This window comes from Lepidochelys kempii, chromosome 10 (genome assembly GCF_965140265.1).
Source record: "Lepidochelys kempii isolate rLepKem1 chromosome 10, rLepKem1.hap2, whole genome shotgun sequence".
In the NCBI taxonomy this organism is placed as follows: domain Eukaryota; kingdom Metazoa; phylum Chordata; order Testudines; family Cheloniidae; genus Lepidochelys; species Lepidochelys kempii.
Genome location: NC_133265.1, coordinates 11,813,663 through 11,836,274, shown reverse-complemented (window position 1 = coordinate 11,836,274; position 22,612 = coordinate 11,813,663). Strand labels below are relative to the sequence as shown.

At 42.0% G+C, this 22,612-nt stretch overlaps 1 protein-coding gene across 1 annotated transcript in view; it reads left to right on the top strand.

Annotated features, from left to right (window-relative positions):
• Window positions 1-15,225, top strand: part of EIF3B (eukaryotic translation initiation factor 3 subunit B) — a 34,073-nt gene extending 18,848 nt beyond the window's left edge. Inside the window, exons 10-19 of the mRNA XM_073361985.1 lie at window positions 1,491-1,701; window positions 2,313-2,385; window positions 2,980-3,102; window positions 4,061-4,139; window positions 9,650-9,788; window positions 10,404-10,529; window positions 11,102-11,179; window positions 11,788-11,896; window positions 12,366-12,484; window positions 14,671-15,225. Of these exons, the coding sequence (XP_073218086.1) occupies window positions 1,491-1,701; window positions 2,313-2,385; window positions 2,980-3,102; window positions 4,061-4,139; window positions 9,650-9,788; window positions 10,404-10,529; window positions 11,102-11,179; window positions 11,788-11,896; window positions 12,366-12,469 (1,042 nt within the window). The 3' untranslated portion in view covers window positions 12,470-12,484; window positions 14,671-15,225. The remainder of the gene's footprint in view (window positions 1-1,490; window positions 1,702-2,312; window positions 2,386-2,979; window positions 3,103-4,060; window positions 4,140-9,649; window positions 9,789-10,403; window positions 10,530-11,101; window positions 11,180-11,787; window positions 11,897-12,365; window positions 12,485-14,670) is intronic.
• Window positions 15,226-22,612: the final 7,387 nt, after the last annotated feature.

Sequence of the window (22,612 nt, the reverse complement as noted above, 5' to 3'; positions counted from 1 at the left end):
GTAATCACCCTCACTGTTAAAATAAACCATATATGTGTACTTTACTTTATTTCTCATTTAAATTTTTTTACTTTAGCTTCTAGTTATTTGGTTCTTGTTAGTCCTCTCTCCACTAGATTAAAGAGCCTATTGGTACCCAGTATTTTCTCCCCAGGAAGATACTTATACAGTGTAATCACCTTGCCTCTTAAAGACAAGCAGACTGAGCTCTTTCAGTCTTTCTCGCTATAAGATGTAGTTCTGGGTGGAGAGTGTTTAAATGCTGTTTCCCAGAACATCCCCTTCTCTTAGCTCATGGATCAGCCTTTCAGCCTGATATCTATATGCACTGAAAACTTTGCATTTGTGTAGTGATTACACAATGAAGAATTAGTATCTAGTCCAGAACCATCTGCTGCTTATATTGGTGGTCAGCAGTGAGTCATTAGGCATCTTCCTCAGCAGAAGACAGGTTATGTCAGTGTTAGGTGGCTGTCAGTCAACTGGAATAATGTTAACTCTTCAACTCTTACGCTTTTGGTGCAGTAATAGAATTAGTACTTAGAATTTCAATATGATAGCAAGTTTCTTTTCAATGTTTATACTTTCCTTGCTGATGATCCTGGTCTGCAGCTGTGGAGAAACTACCTATAAGGGAAGAAGTAAAGACATCTGTTTTTTACTCCTTCTCTCTTTCCATGCATTGGTGACAATTTTGTGAACTTTGCAATGATGCCTGAAATATATAAAAGCTTGATGATCTAAGGATCTAACTTGATGTTTCTGTTGTATAAACCAAAATGCATTTAACTCCAAGTTAAGGTTATTACATCAATAAAGGGATATCTTGTCTGATATTTGGCCTTCCATAGTCTTAAATAAGAGTGCACTGTACTTTACCAGCTGGCACTGAGGTAGCTAGGCTCATTCTATAATTCTATATGACTGTCATCATGATTCCTAAAGAAACAACTGACTTTTTCACCTTTCCAGGGTTCCAAAAGGCTTCTTAGAGAATGGGGATCTCTCTGAAGTAGATTTCTAGCTTCCTTGTTAAGGAAGCTAAGTGTGACCGATTGTAGGAGAGAAGTGTACTTTTAACATAGTTTAATGGGTTGTCTTTTTGTAACTCATTTTATCAACCTATCTCCCAAATCACTTGGGATTCTGCAATATGAGATGCGGTACTCTTTCTGCCTTTCCTAGATGTAAGTGTATTGTTTCTGCATCACTACTTGTCCACCTGTGAATGGCAAATCAAACCTGGGTTTTCTGCGGGGTCACCATGCAGGTCCTGGTAAATTTATTTTTAGTCATTCTCATTGCACTTGAATTTAGAGTTAGAATTCCTGCTTGTAGCCTAGCTTTAGTATCAAGCTACCTGGAAACTGACTGATTCACCATAATGTACCAAATGTAATGCAGAATGCTGTTCTTTATGTTGCTTGCAACATATCTTTAACTGATTACTAAATTGGACTTTTTTTTATGACATCTTGCCTCCTTCGTAGGGATTTCTCATGGTCTCCAGGGGGTAACATAATTGCGTTTTGGGTGCCTGAAGATAAAGATATCCCAGCAAGGGTGACACTGATGCAGCTCCCCTCCAGACAAGAAATCCGTGTGCGGAACCTGTTCAATGTGGTGGATTGCAAGCTGCATTGGCAAAAGAATGGAGATTATCTGTGTGTGAAGGTAGACAGGACTCCTAAAGGTACACAGGTATGTGCTTCCTAGGTGTGTTCATAAAACTGGTTCTGTCTCTGCTTTGCTTTGGTTTTTGCATTTCAATATGGATTGATAAAAATGTGTGAATCAATTACTTGGTGTCAAAACCCTCTCATTTTTTCAGTTAGGTTTTTAAGGGCTATGTGTAAGGTCCTATGGGCGCTTAATGAGCATTGGACTTGACATCACTATCCATTGGGGTTCTGCAAGATCAATGAAAGTATGTCTGTCTTATTTTTGAAGCACCTGGGGACAGACCCCCCTTCTTTCAGCATTTGTTGTATTCGTTTCAGCTGGTTTTGGTCCCACACATCTGTGGGACCTACCATATGTTTCAGTCCTCTTGAAATAGTCTCAACTTCTGTACCGTAGAAAGCCTGTTTTTGTTAACTCACAACTTGCTGAAGAAACTCCTGTTTTAATAAAGGTCTTTAGAAATTATTCATGATCTTTCTGTGTTATCTTCCATCCTCTAGGAAAATAAGCCCCAAAATGTCTAGTTTTATCCTCTTGAAGTACTAAAGTAGGCCAGTTGCATAGTCAACCTCATAGTCCTGTATTAAAATGAATTATACTAGATATTTGACCTATGTTGACTTTCACAGGGTGTGGTGACCAACTTTGAGATCTTCCGAATGAGAGAGAAGCAGGTCCCTGTGGATGTGGTAGAAATGAAAGGTAAATCCTAGAGACAAATGTGCTAACTATTTTTCTGACGTTGTGTATTTATACATACAGTATTCATCAGTGAATAAACTGACAAAATATTGTAGTGTAAAATGTTACAACTAATGGGTTTTAACAGATGAAGGACAACTGGATGGCAAACTTGTCTCTCTGTCTTGGCCCAGCTATTTCTGAATCTAAAAAAATTGCCTGGCAAACTGTTTTCTGCTTCAGTTGCTGTACTTTGACAACAAAGGAGAAGCTTCCCTAGTGGGAGACTGATGACTTAGTTAGAGCTTTACCCTTCTGTCTGAGGATATTCTGTACCAGGCTGGAAAAAAGCTGGAGTAGGTGATTGTGAACACCCCATAAGTATTATCCTCTGCATTTGTCTGGTTGGCTCACTAGAAGCAAAGCAGCAGTAGAAATCTTAATACCAAATTGCTCATCATAATGAATGTTCTCTTTCATATCCAGGATTTCTTCAGTCCTGTATACAGTAACTGCTTGGAATTGAAGTTGTGTAGAGAATGACTGACTTAACTCAAGAATTTTTTGTCCCTTTGTACAATGTTGGCTTTTGACACTTCTTTACATCTGTTGCAGAAAGTATCATAGCCTTTGCCTGGGAACCAAATGGAAGCAAGTTTGCTGTATTGCATGGAGAGCCTCCCCGAATTTCTATCTCCTTTTACCATGTCAAAAACAATGGGAAAATAGAGCTCATCAGTAAGTAGAGTTGACAGCAGGAGTACAGGTGAAGGAATCTAGGCATTAAGCACTTTATGTGGTGGTAGCAACCTGTTTACCCTGTAGACTTCTTACAGTTGCTTTTTCATAGACCGTTTGATACTTCTGGGCCCTGACGGAGGGCATGGGAGAGAACATGTCTTGAGCATGCTGCGCTCCAGCTGTCTTGGGCTGGGAGAACAGCCCTGAGAGCAGGGGTATCAATTTATTCTGTAGTGAGGGCCAAATTACCATTTTATTCAGAGTCTGGGGGTTGAAAATGAAAGGTCCACTGGTAAAATATTAATCTTGCGGCCTGTGCCCCTTTTGCTGGCAAAGTTAAATACCACCTTTCTGTGACAGGGCAAAAAATGCATTTTTGAAACTTTCTTTCCTCTCTCCATTAATTCACCTTCTCTACACTTCCTCCCCAGTATTTTAAGGATTTCCGCCCTTTCTCAACTTGGACATTCTCTCCTTCTCCACACCCTCCATTTTGGATTGTGGGCCTTATATTGATTTAACTTAAATCCGCAAGGAATCAGCTTAAACTAAATTGTGAAAAAGCACTCTTATGCCAAAAGAAGTATCCACATAAGGGGTTGCACCAATTTAACTACATCCGTTTCTAAACAATTTTAGTTAAATTGGTACAACTTGTGTGCTAAGGCTTTGGGGATTCCTGATTCTCTCTGCCTGCAAATGCACCTTTTTGAATGTTTGATCATCCCATTGTTTTCAGTTTAATCAGTGAGAGCAGATCCATGTTGGGTTTCATTCTTCCGATTAAAATACGACTATAGTAGACATGTTGCTTGTTAATTGCAGAGCTCAGCGGTGCCTTTTTGAGGACTCTGAGTGCCTGTCAATGTGATTGCTACTAAGCTTCTTGATACCATTGGGTGGAGACTTCCATCCTTTCTATGTTGGCATAAATACAAATTTTGTTTCCTTTCAGAAATGTTTGACAAGCAGCAGGCAAATACGATATTCTGGAGTCCGCAAGGGCAGTTTTTAGTATTGGCTGGCTTGAGAAGGTGGGTATCGCTACTTGGCATTCTGAGAGAGCTCATTTTAAGTCAATGTAATGCTCTCAAAGAGCTAAAAAAAGATAGTCTTGATACAGTAGTGTGAAGGCTATCTGTAAGACAAATAGCCAAAATCTTAACCATCTGTCAGGTAGAAAACCTGCTTGTATTAAGAGGATTATCTTTGTTTGGAAGAATCTAATTTTGACATACAGTAATCTGCCAGTTAGCCTTTCCAGGGTCTACATGGATTTTAATTTGTTTGCAAGTGATTGAGTTTTTCTTGAAGATAAATTTACCTGGTTGTAACTTCTACGTATTTTCTTGCCCTCTTCTGCCTGAAATTTAATTTCCTGAAGTAGCTGGCCTCCTTACATCAAAGGTAGTTAGTGCAGTAGATAAAATAACACCTCTTGTTCTAGAGTAACAGCCGTGTTAGTCTGTATTCGCAAAAAGAAAAGGAGGACTTGTGGCACCTTAGAGACTAACCAATTTATTAGAGCATAAGCTTTCGTGAGCTACAGCTCACTTCCTCAGATGTTTCCACGATATGCATCTGAGGAAGTGAGCTGTAGCTCACGAAAGCTTATGCTCTAATAAATTGGTTAGTCTCTAAGGTGCCACAAGTCCTCCTTTTCTTTTTACCTCTTGTTCTGTGGCTAGCAGAAAATCCAATTTTATTTAGTCTATAAAAACAATTAATGAGATGCCTGTGTTTATATTGGATGCCTCTTCTGCCATCATATCAGATGAGGAATGAGGTTATTCTAATCTCGCCCACCATATTGTTCTCTTGGCTAAGTTTAGAATTCACGTCAGCTGTTTACTTCCTTAGTCTAAATAGAAAGATGAGGGAGCCCCTCAGATTTCTCCCCCAGGCAGCAATACAAATGACTTATTCTATAAGAATTTTTACAATCTCAGATAAAATCATAACGGGGCTTTTTCTGATTTAAATATAACTTGGGGGCCCTGTCAATTTTGGTAAATCTGTCATAGCATTTTAAAAATCATCTTGAATTTCATGGTTACAGAAATTTAAATCTTACATATTCATGATTTTTGACAAATAATAGCATTTATTTAAAACATGTAAAGCCCTTAGGTCAGCATTTCTCAAACTGGGGATTTCACCCAGAATGGGGTGGCAAAGATGGGGGGAGAGGGGGTGGTCACAGTATTGCCACCCTTCTGTGCTGCCTTCACAGGCAACCGTGGAGAAATAAGGGTGGCAATACCATATGCCACCGTCACTTCTGCGCTGCTGCTGGGGGCAGCACTGCCTGCAGCCCTGGGCTCACGGCCAGCCGCTGCCACTCTTCGGCCACCGTGCTCTGAAGGCAGGACAGAAGTAAGGGTGGCAATACCGTGACACCCCCCCCACACACACACACACACTAGTCAGATTTCACATTCTGTGAGGGTGTGTGTTTGTTTTTTTACAGCCATGAATTTGTAAGGGGCCTAAGTGTAACTGATGCTGAAGGGAGCAGTCACTTTTTCCTCAAGTCTGTCTTTCTATCATATAAGATCTCAAAAAGTTAGGGTTTGCATTCAGGTCATGGCTTCTTATGGTAAAGATGTCTTGTATGTCCTTATAAATGCCCTGTACATACCATTTTTCCTTTCATTAACCATACTAATGTTAGTGTAACTTTCTTAGACTATTCTCTTAGCCAGTTATTTAAAATCCTTGAATATATAAACGGGACTCTCTGGTAGGAGTAAGGAGGTTTTATCACCTCTGTATTTGGCACTGATGTGACTGATACTGGAATACAGTGTCCAGTTATGATATCCACAGTTCAAAAAGGATGTTGAAAAACTGGAGAGAGTTGAGAGAGTAGCCATGAGAACGGTTAGAAAATTTGCCTTCTAGGCATACAGCAGTTCTCAAAAAAGCTGGTTTTAGAGTTTAATGTACCCACCTTACATACACCCGCATCATATGTCATTTCAAAGCTTATGCTATGTATGTTTAGCTGAGATATGATATGGAGGTGTCAAGTGGTGCTGTAAGCCTTAGGCAGGGTGAAACAGTGGATCCCAAAGTGAGTGTCCACTTCTGCACAGTTCCAGAAACATTGCAACATGATTGTGACTACAGCTTTTAATGTTCGTTGAATTTAACACCTTAATGTAGTGTTTATTGGTCAGTTACCAAATGAAAATGTGTTGAGACGTTCATTGGATTTGCATTGGTACTATTTTTTTCTCCAGAAATGATGAAGCTTTTTAGCATGTGGCAAAAATGGTGAATATCAATGTTTTGCAATATACTAACGTGAAATGTTCTCAATCACATATTCTTAATTGTCAAAATATCTCTCACGTGATTATAAGTTTTCTATCTTTTCAGTTGAAATTTGCTGACCAAATCAGTCTCTCACTGAGACTGTGCATCAGCAACAGTAGATTGCATGCCCACAGTTTGTGCTGCATAGTGGGTAGATAGACATGTATCTGAATTCATAATGTAATGCTTCTCCATCTGTAAGCTTTTGTGTGTACGGTATAGCATTGTCTGCCTGGTAGAAGATTTTAATTTGTAACTGCCTGTCCATGCAGTATTAACCTTTTGAAATAGTATAGAAACTAGCTTTTTAATTCAGTGACACTTAATGCACATATCAGTGTCAGAGATGACAGTATACAGCTTCATATTATGAATATGCAAAGCTGTGAGAGAAGTGATTTAGCAAAAAAAAAAATAGTGAAGACAAAGTCCTTGCCTCTGTATTGGAAATGGGTTTCAGCTCTTACCAACAATATGACAAACCCTTTTGACCCTGAATCACATCTGGAGGTGCTTTTCAACATATCTACTGAACTGCATGTAACATCAGATATAAGAGTCTCTACTTAAAACAGCAGATGTTGCTGAAGAACAAATTGAAAGATTTGTGAGAGGTGCACTTGATTATGATGGGAGACACCGCTTCAGCCCAGTCAAGAAATCTGGCACTGACATTTACTGGCATGGCCAAGACCACCAAATTGAAATCTGGCAAAGGAGGGACCATCAGAGCAGCTATTAGTCCAAAAATTGTTTTCCACAGTGTACATAAAAGATGCAGTGGCGGTCATACAAATGATGTCTGGAGACAAATTTCACTCATTCAGTGAGTTGGCTGCTGAGCACTTGAGGCAGGTCCTAAAAGGATTTGACAAAGCTAGTTCCATAGTCTGTCTTTGACAGCTATAACTGTAACTGTGAAAAGTGCAGGAAGATTGCACTGGGCAGGTTCCGAAGTGGGATGCAAGAAATACCAAGTAATTGGATGTCCTGTCCTTCCATATGGAGAGATTCTAAAGTTGGTGTCCAAAAAGCAGTCGCTTGTAAAATTCCTCTGTGAATATATGGTTCAAAGTGCACCAGTGTAGGAGCACCCAGAGTACAAACATACCACCTTGCTGGAGGCTTTTCCAGTGGTGAAGTAGTAAAATACGTCACCAGTAGAGGTGTTGAAAGAAGTTCAGACTAGCACAGTACGCGAGAGGAAGCAGAGACAAAGATGCTTCTGAATGCTGTATGTACCAGTATGGCTTTTGGGTCTCTGGATGTCAAAGGAACCATATTAATTAAGTCACTGATGCAGATGTTTTGGTCCTTGCTGTTCATTACTTTCCAAAAATGGAACATGCAGATAAGATATGGATTGAAACTGGCACCATTACCAGCACCACTGACAAGCGTCACTTCATACCTGTGCATACAATTTGATGCACTCCCTCCTGACTTCTGCAACATATTTCCTATTTCCTGTCCATGCATTAATAGGATGTGACTGTCATCCCTAGTTCCAATTGCAGAAATAATCGGAATTTAATGTTGTAGAAACACAGGGAACTTACTCCCAGTTTGGCGAGATCTCTGAAGCGGTGACTGACAAGTGACAATTTCTGCAGCAAGGAATCTGGTAGCAGTGCTGTATTACAAGACAGAGAAAAGGAGACCCACAGAGACCTGAACTGCATGTATTTCAGTGTAGTCATCAAAAAGGGCAAGTCACTGGCCAAACTCCCATTATGTAAGGACGGTTTTGAAGAGCATGTCAGCAGAGCATCTTGGCAAACAAAGATTTGGATGTCTTTGTGCAAAGGCAAACCAAATATTGGACCACCATTGCAACATGGATGGAAAAATATGGATGAACTACTTCCATATTCTTCAAGGGCCCAATGGCATCTAAGCTTCTACAAGACCTTATTTGTGCCATTACTAGTAAAGGGCCACTGCAAAATCAGCTGTCTGTAGTCAGAACAATCTTCACTGCACAGAACTGTGAAGACTGGTAATCCATGTGCTCTCAACACTTCATGCTGGGCAAGATAATAATATTGACTAGAAATGTCACCAACACTGTTACATTTCAATGACACCTGTACAAATTGATTATTTTGTTGTGATGCTGTATACTGTTGCCTCTGATGCTGTGAGGCCTCAAAAAAATCCAATGTTATGCCTTGAAATAATACATAGAGTCATAACACACACTTTTTTCAAAGTGGTCATTTCAACATGTTGATGGTGTCATTGTTTATCCCGGTTTTTATGGTAATGGCACCACTTGAGAGTTCTCATACCTCATCTTAAAGTAGACATCATAAGCTTTCAAGTGATGCTCACATGTGTAGAGAGGGTACACTAAGTCGACTATATCAGTGGTGTCTGCCACTCAGCTATGATAGTGATAGACTTAGGGAGTGCAGTCTATTTAGCTTAACAAAGAAAAGGTGATGGGGTGACTTCATTAGTCTATAAGTACCTACATAGGGAACAAATATTTAACAATGGGTTCTTCAGACTAACAGGTTTAACACAATCCAGTGTAAAGTTTTTTAACAGTGAAAGTAATTAACCATTGGAACAGTTTGTGGTGGATTCTCCATCTCTGACCATTTTTTAAATCAAGATTTAAGATTTTTCTAAAATATATGCTCTAGGAATTATTTTGGGGAAGTTCTATGGCCTGTATTATACAGGAGATCAGACTGGATGATCATAATGGCCTTCTGGCTTTGGAATCTATGAAAAGCAATGTGGTTATTCTATGTATTACTGGGCTTTACACATGTTAATGGTAAAGCCCTGCTTCTCATTTAGAAATCTGTTTTATTTTTTACTTTGTCTTTGCTACAGAAATAACCACATTTACACCATGCTTGTGAAATTTTGGCTGTACCCCAAGTGCATTCATAATGTGGTTTCTTTATGACTTTGAAGGGGAAAAAAATATGTTAAGGAACTTTAAGCCTACAAGGGTTAAAACTATTCCCCATTGTTCACAAAAATATAAAGAAACAGGTGTGATTTTAAAAACCCTTGGGCGAATCCATTTAAACACCAGCAATGGGAAAAATGTTAATATTGATGGGATTTTGTGGGGTGAGTTCATAAAGAATGTCACCTCCTAGTATAGATTCCTCTTCCCACCCCACCTTTAAAAAGGTCAGAGGGAAGTGTCAGCGGGCCTGGATCACATTTCCATCTTGTTCCTCATTGTTTGCCTTTGCAGCATGAATGGTGCCTTAACATTTGTTGATACATCAGACTGCACCGTGATGAATATTGCTGAACACTATACAGCCTCGGATGTAGAGTGGGATCCTACAGGCCGATATGTTGTGACATCTGTGTCCTGGTGGAGCCACAAGGTACTAAAGTTTCTGCTGTGATGTCTCCCTGCATGTTTAAGAGGGTCAATCTGGCTTTTCCTATGTTAACTACAAAATAAAGATATGTAGCGTTACTTGTATCTGTCAGTGGGTAATAGCTCCTGGTGTAATTCTTGCATGCCTATTTCACATACCAACTCATTGCTTTCCTGTGTCAATGAACTACTTCCTTATTATTCCAATCAGTGTACTGTATCTTTTTGATATGCAAGTATAAGGTTTTTAGTCTTTCAGATTAGTTCAGGAGCTTTCTTACTGCAGTTCAGATATCTTGGAAGGGCTGGTGGATACCTCTGCTTTGGATACTTCATAGGTGCTTCATTTTTGAAGTAGTATAACTTTTTTCTTTTTCTTTTTTGAGGAACATTACTTCAACTTAAAGTTAAAATAAGAAAGGGAAAAAAACCAAAACTCACACCCACCCCAAGCAGAGTGTTCACCCTAAAAAGGTAGAAGTTCCAAAGACTGAGTCCCACTAGGGACTTTCCTGTTGCTGTTGATTTTTCCATGGAATGCATTCAGATATATGACAATGGGGTAGAGCAGTATAAAACCCTTAGACATGAGTGAGATTTCTCACTTGCTGTTTTCCAGGTGGACAATGCCTACTGGCTGTGGACCTTCCAGGGTCGTCTCCTCCAGAAAAACAATAAAGACCGGTTCTGCCAGCTACTGTGGAGACCCCGACCTCCAACCTTGCTCAGCCAGGATCAGATAAAGGTATTGTATCTCAGTTTAACTCTTCTGGTGTGGGCATTGGTGTAGAGAATTAAAGAGTGGTCTAGTCACAAAGGGTGTGGCTTAAACTGGGGAATGGAAGACAACTCTACAGCAGTTTGCCTTACCACTAAGCAGAGACAATGTGAGAGCTGTTCACAAATTCACTGGGGGAATCTGTATGTTGAAATGGTTCTGTGTACGTTAACAGTACTCAATTTGAGTAGTCACTATTCCTATCACAAACTTATTTTTTGGTGTGTGTGGGGAGGTGGGAATGTTCTGAGGAAACTAGAAGGAAAGGTAATAGGAGCAGAGAGAACTGTTGAAAACTTGGATAAGGAGCAGACTTTGGCTATCCAAACTCCAGTGGTTGCTCAGGTACAGAAAAACTGAAGGTATCTATAGACCTAAGCAAGGAAGAGAAACTATAAATGACAGACGAGAGGGGATTTTTTTTATAGACATAAGCAAACTTGCAAAAATGCTGAGTATACCTGGGCATATCTGAAGTGGCACCCTCTTATACATTAAGGTGGTCTCTAGTACTGGTTGACATAAGTTCTCTGTTGCAGCAAATTAAGAAGGACCTGAAGAGGTACTCCAAGATTTTTGAACAGAAGGATCGTCTAAGCCAAACCAAAGCCTCAAAGGTAAGAAGCTTCTGAGATCCAATGAATCAATGAAAGGCAGCTGAGGTACTTGTAACTCATATTAATCTCGTGTCTCTGTCTAATTTCACGGACTGGGCCATATACTTTTGGGTCTGCTGCTGCCTCCAAGCTAATCGATGTTGTCCCTTATCTTGAGTAGGAGAAGCCATTGTGTTTTATGTCCAGGTTTCCCAGATTGTCCCCACATGATCCAGCCAGGAACATCATGAACTCAAGCACAAGCATATGTGTAGGGAAGGCAGTAAGGCAGAATTTGCTGGTTCTTCACTTGAAGAAACTGAGGCATGATGTTACTGGCATATGTTGGAGGAGGAATCAGGAAGAGTTTCTGTTAAATAAAGATACTTGAGTAATCTTGGCTGGCACTTGTGGGTTCCTGGTGACTGCCTGTTAGCCAGTTTTAGTATAAAAATTTCACAGAAACCATAAACCCATCTTGCCATGTTGGAGAAAGGTGTCTTAAACACCGATGATTATCTGTCAGAAGCTGCATTCATTAGCAGAAAACCCCTAGATCGCTTCCAAATGCATCCCACAAGGACACACTTTATTGATGGGCTTATTAACCTCTTGTTTTGCTTCTGTAGGAGCTCGTAGAAAGAAGACGTACAATGATGGAGGAGTTCAAGAAATACCGCAAGATGGCACAAGAATTATATTTGGAACAGAAGAATGAGCGTCTAGAGCTGCGAGGAGGTAAACCAGCCACTGGCAGCATTGTAAAGATGTGGCTTTATCAGTTAATTTTTTTTAAAGCACCAAATAAACATCACTCAGGCTATAGAAGCAGTCTTTGGTAGTGGATCAGTGTTTGGGAGTTGAAGACCACCTCTATGTGATGGGTTGGGGTCCCTTTTAACAATTATTCCCCCTCCTGCCAAAAATAATCCCTCGACCCATGCCCTAGCAGGTTTGCTCACTCCTCAGCTATTTTTTCCGTCTGCTATCTTGAGGTGGTGAGTAGTGAGAAGGCTACTGTTGCTGCCCATTGTGGTCAGTACTGATGGCTTTGCATGTAACATGCTGGAGGCCAGTGATTATGTTAAAATACCTTTTATTTTAAAGGTGCTTCTCTGCTGTGTATTTTCCTTTTTAGCAAATGCATTAGGCATTTTTGCCTCCTTGGTGGAAGTATTCAGGACTAATGCCTCTTCTTTTCTTCCAGGGGTGGACACAGATGAGCTGGACAGCAATGTAGATGACTGGGAAGAGGAGACTGTTGAGTTTTTTATCAATGAAGAAATTATTACCATTGCAGAACCAGAGTAGTCCAATAAAACTGTGGTAAGACAGATTTGCCTTTCAATTGAGAAATATCTTTCCTATCAGCTGTTGCAGCGTACCTCCAACCTGTGTAAAAGTACTTTCTGGGAAAGCTTAAGGCTTATAGAGTGCAAAAATGAATGTTTCTATTCCTTTGACGAGGCTTTTGTACTTTGCTCTCAGTTGAAAGGTTCTGAATGGCCAATTGTAGTGCCAGTGGCCAGAAATGATAAAGGCTTTCTTTCTTCAAAGTGAATGGTTAGGTCAGCTCATAAATCTACGGGCACTTTCCAGTGTGATCCTTTCAAAGACTGAGAATCTGAGCCAATTCTTAAACATGATGCATTACAGGCACCTGATGAAAGTGCCTATGCAGTATGACAAATGTTTATAATGATGCTAGTGGAGAGGTAAATTTTGTGTTCTGGTTATTGGAAGGACTATAACCTTGAATTGGTGTAAACAATGTTCTGATGCACTATGTAAGAAGGTTTAATTACAGAACAAATTTGTTGCATACTCTTAAGTCAGGTATTACTCTTGAATTGACCAAAAGTCCTCATGCACTCTGCTACCTCTTCCTAAAAATGCCACTGAGATTTCAACATTTAACAAACATTTGTATTTAGTGTTACTGAAAGCACTTATTCATTATAAGTGTTTATTTGAAGCCTGTTTTAATCCAGAAGGCTGATTATCTTGCTGCATACTCCAACATATCCCCCAAATATTGGCAACAGGTATTGCAGATCTAGTGGAGCTTTCCTCCTTGGACACTTGCCAGACTGTTGTGAAGGAGATCCAAACCCTGAACCCCACTGTAGGCCTCTGGAGTCTGAACAGAGCACCATGTCTGGCTTGGTGTGTCTAGGCACACTTATAGGATGCAGTTCCTCTTTTAGCACCCCCTCCTGAGAGCCTAGCCTCTGGGACCAGTGCTGACTGCTCAGGCTCCCTTGTAGCTTAAACACATCTCTCCCAGAATTCCAGTCATAGTGGATGCTCTAGTTTTGAGTTAACTCTTCAGGGGAACATGAGGTGTAGCACACAACACACAGACTTTGCATGCGATTTTAAAGACACCATGGCTTTTTACTTCAGCAAGAAAGCACTGATCACTTAAAGGATAACACCCTGAATGCACACAACACACAGACTCTAGAACACGCTTACCTTGAGGGACAATCTGTGTTCAGAATTTCTTCCTGCCTCATCTGGCTTCTGCAGCAGCTTCCCTCAGTTTGAGCTGGTGAAAATGGCTGAAGATCCCAAGTATAGCAGCTCCTGCCCTCTAACTTTCTAGTCTCCTCTGTCAAGTTGCCTCTGATCAGCCTCCTCAGGTGATTACAGACCCCTGCAGGTAACTTTGTTACCAGGCAACATCTCCCCTGACAGTTCTCCTGGGTAGGAGCCAGGCTTTTGTCTCAAGATGCTGTTTTTTCAATAGAGGACCATCAAGACTGTTAGCCCTATGCCACTACATCTTGGAGTTTCAGTCCAACATGGAGGTAATAAAAAGATGGCAGAGAAATGAAAGGGCAACCCGTTCAGAATGACATTTATGGCTTGATAAAGTTGCATAGAATTCATACTCTGAGTTCCTAAATCGTACAGACACATTCCCCAAATCATCACAAGAGGATAGCCCTAGTTACTAGATCTGAGAAATGTGTACTTAGAAGGCTTAAATCATTTTTGTGTTGAAGAGGAAATATTGTTCAGTGGTTAGGACACTAGCCCAGGACTCAAGGGATCTGGATTCAATTCCCTGTACCATCTCAGACTTCTGTGAGACCATGGACAAGTCACTTAACTATGTAGTGACTGGAGTTAAGGCAGCAGCAGCAGCAGCTCTGCCCCCAGCAGCCCCATCAGTGTTAGGGCTGAATACTAAAACCTCCTCACCCGTCCAAAAATGCACAAATGTCACTTACATTCTCTAAATATGTTTTTAGTTCCAGTGGCCAGGGATGTCCTCTTGCCAATATTTGGGGGATGTGGAAGAGTGGAGGTAAGAAAGGGGGAGAAGCAGTCTTCTGGATTAAATAGGCTTCAGCTAATGAGTTACTTGGGAAGCACAACAGCAAAGGGTGAGTGGAGTGTAGTTGTAGAACTGCCTTTCCCTTGCTAGCAGCTGTGAGTTTGGAGTTTGTTTTGTGTGAGGCACGGTACTGACTTTGACTTTTCCTTTTTTTCCTTCTTTGCAGCACCGCCATATCTTGTACTGAAAAGGGGTTCATTTATTTTCAGAAAGCCTACACCATCTTCGGAATTTTTAATCCATATTCTCTCACTCTGGACGGTGAATGCACCAGGTTCTCTCCATTCTGACATATTGTAGTGCCTTTAAACCTCACTGTCAGCAGTGGGGATATTTGAAAGGCACTGCTTTTAAATTTTTATTCATTTGGGAGGCGTTGTCTTTCTTTTTAAATCCACCACCAGTATTTGCTGTCTGACTCCTGTGCATTGCTTACCAGTTGGCAATTTTGAACTGTTGCCAGTAGGTGAGCATTATCCGTGCACCTTCCAAAGTCTTGCATGCTCACAATGCTTCTCTTTGCAGAGGACTCTTTTTATGTCCCAGGTGCATGGACAGGTGTTTGTTTTGTATGGGGAAAGATCAGCAGGAAAACCATTTTTCATATGATGTATGTTAGTGTGCTGAAGCAGCACTACAGTGGGCTGTACCCTCCTCCATTCAGATTGTGACAGAATTCAACAGGTTGAACGTGGAAATAAAAGCAGACCTATACTAAAAACAGGCCGTCCGTGTGTTCTGTAGAAATCTTCCCTTGAATGACCAGAGTTGATCATTATCTGAATATTAATCTGTCAGGGTTCAGAATTTGCAGCTTCATTTGCATCCCAGTTCCTTCATGGCTGCACTGATTTTTACATGGCGTATTAGGTGGCAGACCAGCTTACATGTTTTTAACAATTATGATGCAATGTTTTGAAGATCAGTGGATGAATTTCTGAGACCTACTTACAAGGTGTAGCTATTGGCAGCAGCAGGATTATGGGAGATTTCCTGGGTTTTATTTGCAAGCTTTGGTTGAAAATCTATTCAGAGGAACACACTCTTCATGTGTGCTTTTTGGATATACCAGGAAGCCTATATTCTGATGTCTGGAGCCCCATACCTTGTGGTGAAGAAAGTACAGAGTATTTAACTTCTGGTTCAACTCCTCTTGAACAAACTTCCATGCAGCAGCAGCAAAACCAAAAAACCTTAATCTAGTTCTCAGCAGATAAGAGCTCTTAAATGAGCATATTTTATGGTGAAAATACAAGTCAATACTGTTTCTCGTATCATCCAGCTTTTTCATCCTTCAGAAAAATTAATATTTATCATGGATGATGTAAGCAGAATTCCAAATACCCACACTGAATGTAGATCATTAAAATTTTCTAGATAATCCATAATCAAGTAATTATCCCTTAATCTTATTTTTTTAGTCTTTCAGAAGTGATTCTGCAAGGTTATATAACATGTTGAAGGAATACTGTAATTTATTAAAACTACTTCCCTTATTTAAAATCACTTCAGTAGTGAAAAACTGTCTTGTGGAAGTCCAAAGATCAGTTGCTAATAAGATTTTGTTGATGGTTGGCATCCAGGATTTATTATGGGACTGAAGTAATTCATGTAGTGGGGGTGATCTGCTCCTCTACCCATCAACAGTCCCAGAACTCAGCTTGTGAAGTGCATTAATGTGAAATGTCAAACTGTCTGCCATTTTGACAGATAGATAAGTGTTAGTTATATGTTCTGACTATTTCTGAAGAGGAAAATATTCTCCCATAACATGTTGTGATCTGAATTTCTGTTTAATCGTTGGGGTATGGAGAATAAGTTTTAGTCTTGTCCAGTATGCCTTGTAGTTTTTCAGTGACGCATCTATCTTTTGGTATAGGATACTCTATACCAGTAGCTTTCAAACTTTTTTTCTGGTGACCCAGTTGAAGAAAATTGTTGATGCCTGCAGAGTGTTGGGGTGCAGGGGTGAGGGCTGTGGGGTAGGGCTGGGAATGAGGGCTTCAGGTTGGGGTCAGGGCTCTGGGTTGGGGGTGCAGGCTCTGGGCTGGGGCTGAGGGGCTTGGGGTGCGGGCTTACCTCAGGCGGCTCCTGGTCAGCGGCGCAGTGGGGGTGCTAAGGCAGGCTTCCTGCCTGTCCTGGCACCGCGGGCCGCGCATGTGCCCTGGAAGCAGCCAGCAGCAGGTCCGGCTCCTAGGCAGGTGGGAACCAGTGCTTGGGGCAGGGGCAGCACGCGGAGCCCTGTGGTCCCCCCACCTAGGAGCCAGACCTGCTGCTGGCCGCTTCTGGGGCACAGTGCGGTGTCAGAACAGGTAGGAACTAGCCTGCCTTAGCCAGGCAGCACCGCTGACAGGATTTTTAATGGCCCGGTTGGCAGTGCTGACCAGAGCCACTTTGATCCAGTCCCTTCTATTCCGCAACCCACAGTTTGAAAACCACTACTCTATACTTTTTTTTGGCAATAAAGAATAGTGAAACTACTAGAGACAGAGATCTGCTGGACATGTGTGTTTTGGATATAGTAACTTAAAGCATCATGATCCTGGTCATGCTTTAGTGGGCTCCTTCGGGAAGAAAGAGATTTATCTCTGCAGGTCACCATTGAGCAAGGAGTATTTTTAAAATATTTATTTATGACGTAGTAAAGTCTGTTACTTATGCTTATGTTTTATGAGGCACTTTTGGAAGTCCAATTTCAACAACAATTTTTTTTTAACTTCAGTATTGACTACTGACACTGGTGACTCATGCTGTTGCTCTAGATGAGTTTCTTTTTTGTAGCACTTATCCTAAGTGTTTTTACAAACTGTGTAGTATAATAATCTCTCTGCCTGCCCCTAAAGTGCAGTTGTTCAACAATGTGGTAGAGCACCCTGACTCAAAACTTGACTACAGGAAAATTTCTAAGCATTTTACCTGGAACAGGGCTGCAAACACTTTTTTTGTGGGGGAAAAAGTCCATAGAATCTTTTAATCATTAAAGAGAGAGGCTACAACCACTTGCAATGTTTCTACCTAGAGGGAGACTTATCTACATCCCTGTAGTTCCTGCTTCTCCTTCAAGAGTGTCCTGGTCCAGTGTGCTTAGTGTGTGGTAAATCCCTACTATTGTCCATCTGATAGCAGGATGGGAGACTTTTTTTTTATTTTAAAAAAAAAAAAAAAAAAAGGAAAACCAGACCTTTATTGCTATCTCCCATTGTCTAGTAGTTGCTCTGTCCTGTTTTGTGTTTTAAGGTGTGTTTGCCTCAACCACTCACTGTAATTTTTCTGACTTCCGAATAACCTCTAATGCCATCACTGTTAAAATAAGCCAAACAGCCCAGGGCCTGTTATATTAAAAATTGGTTAAGTTCTTTGTTTAAATATAACAATTTTAAAAATCTTTTAAAAAATAAAATGCTTTTCTCTTGAAATGTTTTTTCTTTCATTGGCCATGAATGGAAGTAGATGGACCAAGTTGTTTCTTTATTTGTGCGCTAGCCTCCATGGTTGTATTAAGGCTCGCCCTAGGCTTGAGTCCTGTAACTTCTAAACTAAAGCTCTAGTGTTTTGTCCAGTTATGTCTTGCTTGGTATAATTTTCTATGCTAATAAACCCCAGTAATTAAAATAGAACACACATTCCTTGTTTTCCACTTTGCAGCAAACTATAGAGAGGGAAATCCGAGCGCTGCCGGGCCTACCCCCCTCACATGCCAACGTTAAGCATTCTATATAGGACTATGAAAAAGGACAAATCTTTCATTAGGGCTGCACCGCAAACATTTATCGTTGCTACACCTGAGAGGTTGGTGCTTAAGGTGTCCTTGGGAAAACAGGCATCTTCAACCATGCTGGTGGTGACGCCTGCTGAAGGAAACACATACAGCTAACGCTGGGTTTATTTTTCCTTGCACTGAATAATTTCCAGGGGCCAGCAGGGCTCCTGGTGTTCCGGCTCCCGAATGTTGTTCTTCCCCGCCTGCAAAGGAGCTGGAGGGGCCCAGGCAGCAGCGGAGCCTGAGGCCGGGTTTAACTGCGCTAAAAGCAGGCAGCGCTGGAGCTGCAGGCGCTGAGCAGGCAAGCCCAGCCCTGAGGCGCTTTCACCTGCAGGCAGAGGGCGTGTGGGCTGCACCCATGTGCTGAGCATCTTTGGGCCGGTTCCGTGGCCGGCCTTAGCATGGAATGGCACCGACGGGGCGTGTGGGAGTCGTGCCCAAACCCTGCATCCTCTACTGCCCGGGGCAGGGCAGCAAGCGCTTCTGTCTCGCCCGGTGGCTCCCTGGGGCTGGTGCAGCCCGGAGCTGCTGGCGGCTGCCTTGTGCTGCTACAACCACCCGCTGATGTCACCTGCCGCCGGGGGATCGCAGGTTGCCCTGGGCTGCGGCAGCAAACCGCTCTCCCTGCAGCCCGCTGGCGGGGGCAGCCCTTTCCGGGCGGGGCACAGGCACGCAGGAGGCCTAGCTCCAAGCCCCAGCTCGGCCATGAAGGATCTGAGCGTGGAGCAGCAGCTCACAGTGAGTCCGGCTGCCCCGGGGCACTCAGGCTGCTTTGGGCACATGTGACCTTCCCATCTACTGGGCAATCCCCTGCTGCGCCCACAGACCCCTTCTGCGAGCCCCGTGCAGCTCTGCTGCAGAACTTACTCCAGCCTGGGGGCCTGTAAACAAATCCTCAGAGGGCTGAAAGCACTGGGTTGGACAAAGAAAACACCCTGCAGGAGACAGACCTGTGGATAGGAAACGCTAGCAGGTTTGCCCCTTGTTTTCTTCTGGAGGTCCTGGGATAAGACTTTTCCAAGGCAACTGAGCATCTGAGCTTTTCCATCTGAATTGAAATTGTGTGTTAATACATGCTGAGTAGAAAGTAGGTTGCACTCATCAGAGTCCCAAGATTTTGGCATTTCTGTGTGGATCATGGGAATTTGCTGTTTTTTCAGTAATGATTGTGCACAGAGACAATTCTTTAATTAATCCTGCTCCCAAGTTTCCTGTGGTGTTTTTTTATATATATACATATATAATTTACAAAAATCTCTCACTCCTCAGACTTATTTTTGCCATGACCTTGTGTCAGAAACATGATTGCATCTGCAGAAATCTCTGCTTTTGAGCTCTAAACCACATAGTAACTACTGCACGTCACAGGAATCTCTTCTGTAATAATGTGTAATAGCATATAAAATATTTTGAGTTCCCTTATAGTGCCAGTAAGTCCTTACTACGGAGTCTGATCCTTTGCCACATGCTTTCTTGTCTTCCGTCGGTGGCTACAAATAATTTTTTTAATGTTACCTGCTTTGGGATGTGAGCAGTTACAGACATGCAAGAGAGGCTTGTCAGTCTTACACCATTGCCTGCTCTGCATGAGGAGGAACTGCTATAGATTGGGACTGAGGCACTTTTGAAAATGTTACCCTGAGCTGTCCCTTGGGTAGGGCGAATCAGGATGACTGGCCTTGGCCCTGCACTTCAATAAAATCGGGACTGTCCTGATATTTAGCCCTTTGTCCTGCGTCCTGCCCGATGTATGATTGGGATGCCATTTGTCCTGTTATTCAGGTGAGGAGGCAAACGAGGCGGCTGGTGGGAGGGGGTTGAGGGGGCAGGCGGATGGTGAGGAGGAGAGCGGTGGGCGGGCAAATGGGGCACGCCGGACAGACGGTGAGGAGACTAGCGGGGAGGCAAGTGGCGGGCAGGTGGGTGAGGAGGTGAGTGGGAGTGGGGTGAGGGGACGGGTGGGCGGACGGCAAGGAGAAGAGCAGCGGCATACGGAGGGGGCACGCTGGACGGATGGCGAGGAGACTAGTGAGGAGGCGAGCAGCGGGCGGACAGCGAGGAATGTGTGTGTGAAGAGGAGAGTGCTGGCTTGGTGGACAGCGAGGAGACTACCAGGAAGGCTGATTTGTCCTGGGCCCCGCGCGCCCCTAGGGACGCTCCTCCCTGCTCAGTCCCATGAGACTTAATCTCCAAAGTCACATCGGAGCTTCTAAAATTTCACCCAAAGTCTTTTAGACTTGATGATAAAGGAACAATCTATTCCAGGTCCTCTATGAATATTAAAGATCCCACAGAGTTAGGGTGCAACTCCCTATATCCTGTTAATACTCATCTGAAAGTCAGCCTTACTTTCTCATTGCTAGAGTTTAAAGTGTTGTGTACCAGGTGATACTGGATGGTACCTGGAACTGCCTCTTGACTAGACTAAATCGACACTTGACTAGACTTGTTATTGTGGAAATAGATTTGGGTTTTGTATAAACTCTTTGTATGCGACTACTGGGGCCTTATAGCAAGACTGTTTTGAAAATTGGTCACTCTTCAGATATGACGCATTAGCCAAGTACTTTATATAGTGTTTCACTAGCGTTAACTAATGTTAAATGCTACTGTTGGATAGTATTATTCCATTATACTGATGGGAAATGTACACGTAGCGGTTAAGGCCAACACTCTTAAGTGACCACTGAAGTTGCGTGTCCACCTTGGGATAACAAGACTGGTTCAGACATGCTGAGTACTCACAATGCCAGGTGAAATCACTGGGACCTACTAGTACTCAGCATCTCTGAAATCAGTCCCCAAGCGGGCCAGGTTGGCTGCCCAAAAACTGAGGAATTAGGGGCCACGTTTGAAAATGTTGGGTTAGGTGGGCCAGAGGTTCCACAGTGAGTTAGTGGAAGAGCTGGGCTGAACCCATGTAGTATAGAAGAGAACCTAGTTTCTGTTTTGCATACACATGCCTGATCCACTACTACGCCATGTTGCCGCTCTATTTATTACTTGAGGTGTAAATTCGAAAACTCCAGTGCAGTGAACTACAGTCAAAGGTGCGCTATCAGGAGTCATTTGTGTTCTAATTAAAAGGATTCCTGTCCTTTTTATATATTTTTAATTTCCATATTTATAATATTGTCTACATTTGAAAATGTAGTTACATGATTGACATTGACTGAAATATTTATGTCTAGAAGAACATGCTTGTAACTGGCACTTCATAATGGTTCCAATCCTGCAATGAACTCCAGACTTTGGTGGAATCCCATTGACTCCAGTGGGGTTCTGCACAGGTTAGGGGTCAATCTACACTTAACTCATCCTAGGATCAGGGTCCTAGTGATTGTTACACAGGGATAAGCAACTGGGTATTGTGTTCTTCTGGCAGTAAACTTGGTACAATAAATGTATTTTGTGCAGTACAGTTTAAGAGCTGATGTAAAGAGCTGCCCATAGGAAGCCATTTGCAGTCCACAACAACAAATTTATTAGACTTACAAAATCTCGGAACCATGCTACATATTATTGGACACGATCTTTTGCTACCTTATCTATGAACTATTTACATATACGCAGCTCTAGAGCTCTTTCACAATATATTCTACACAGTGTTTTATGGGCATGGGCACAGTGCAGTGTGTGGGACAACATAGCCATAGATTGCTATGGAGTTATGTATTGTTTATGGGTAACTAACTAACAATTTACTACAGACCCAAGCTGCCGAGTTCAGATCTAGAATATTTCCAAAGTTCAGGGGTGCTTAGATCTGAGATTTTGATTTGGCCCCATCTCTCAACATTACACTAAGCAAAACATGATGTAATCTTAAACCTTTGTTAAATGTTTGCTGTGTCACAGATATAGTGTCAATTGCATGCTGGGTAGCATTTTCTCCAGCTGTTAGGAAAGATATATTTTCAAAGTGTGTCGTCTTTGTTTTATTAATTTTTCTTCTCCCTGAGCTTTGGATAGTTAAAATGAGTGTGGCTGCAGCTGTTTATATGGCAGCATCATGATGTTAGCAGCAGTATTCTAGGAAAAGGATTTGTAAGTCTGTTGCTCATTGTAGCTCCAGATGGGGATGCTAAAGAGCAAAAACCGTTGTGATTTTGTAGGTCCTGCAAAATGGCTAATTTCACCCATATGGTAGTGAAATTCAACAAATAAGAGATTTGTGCGCTCCTCTTTGGTTTCTTCAGCTCATGTTTGTTTTAGTTTTAGCCCTTTTAAATATATAAAGTGGTGGTAATTTTTTTTATGATGATCAAATTCTAAGGCCAAAATATACAAATCTGGGTGCTCACGCAACTTAAATTCCCTTACCCTGACACCACGAAGTAAATAACCT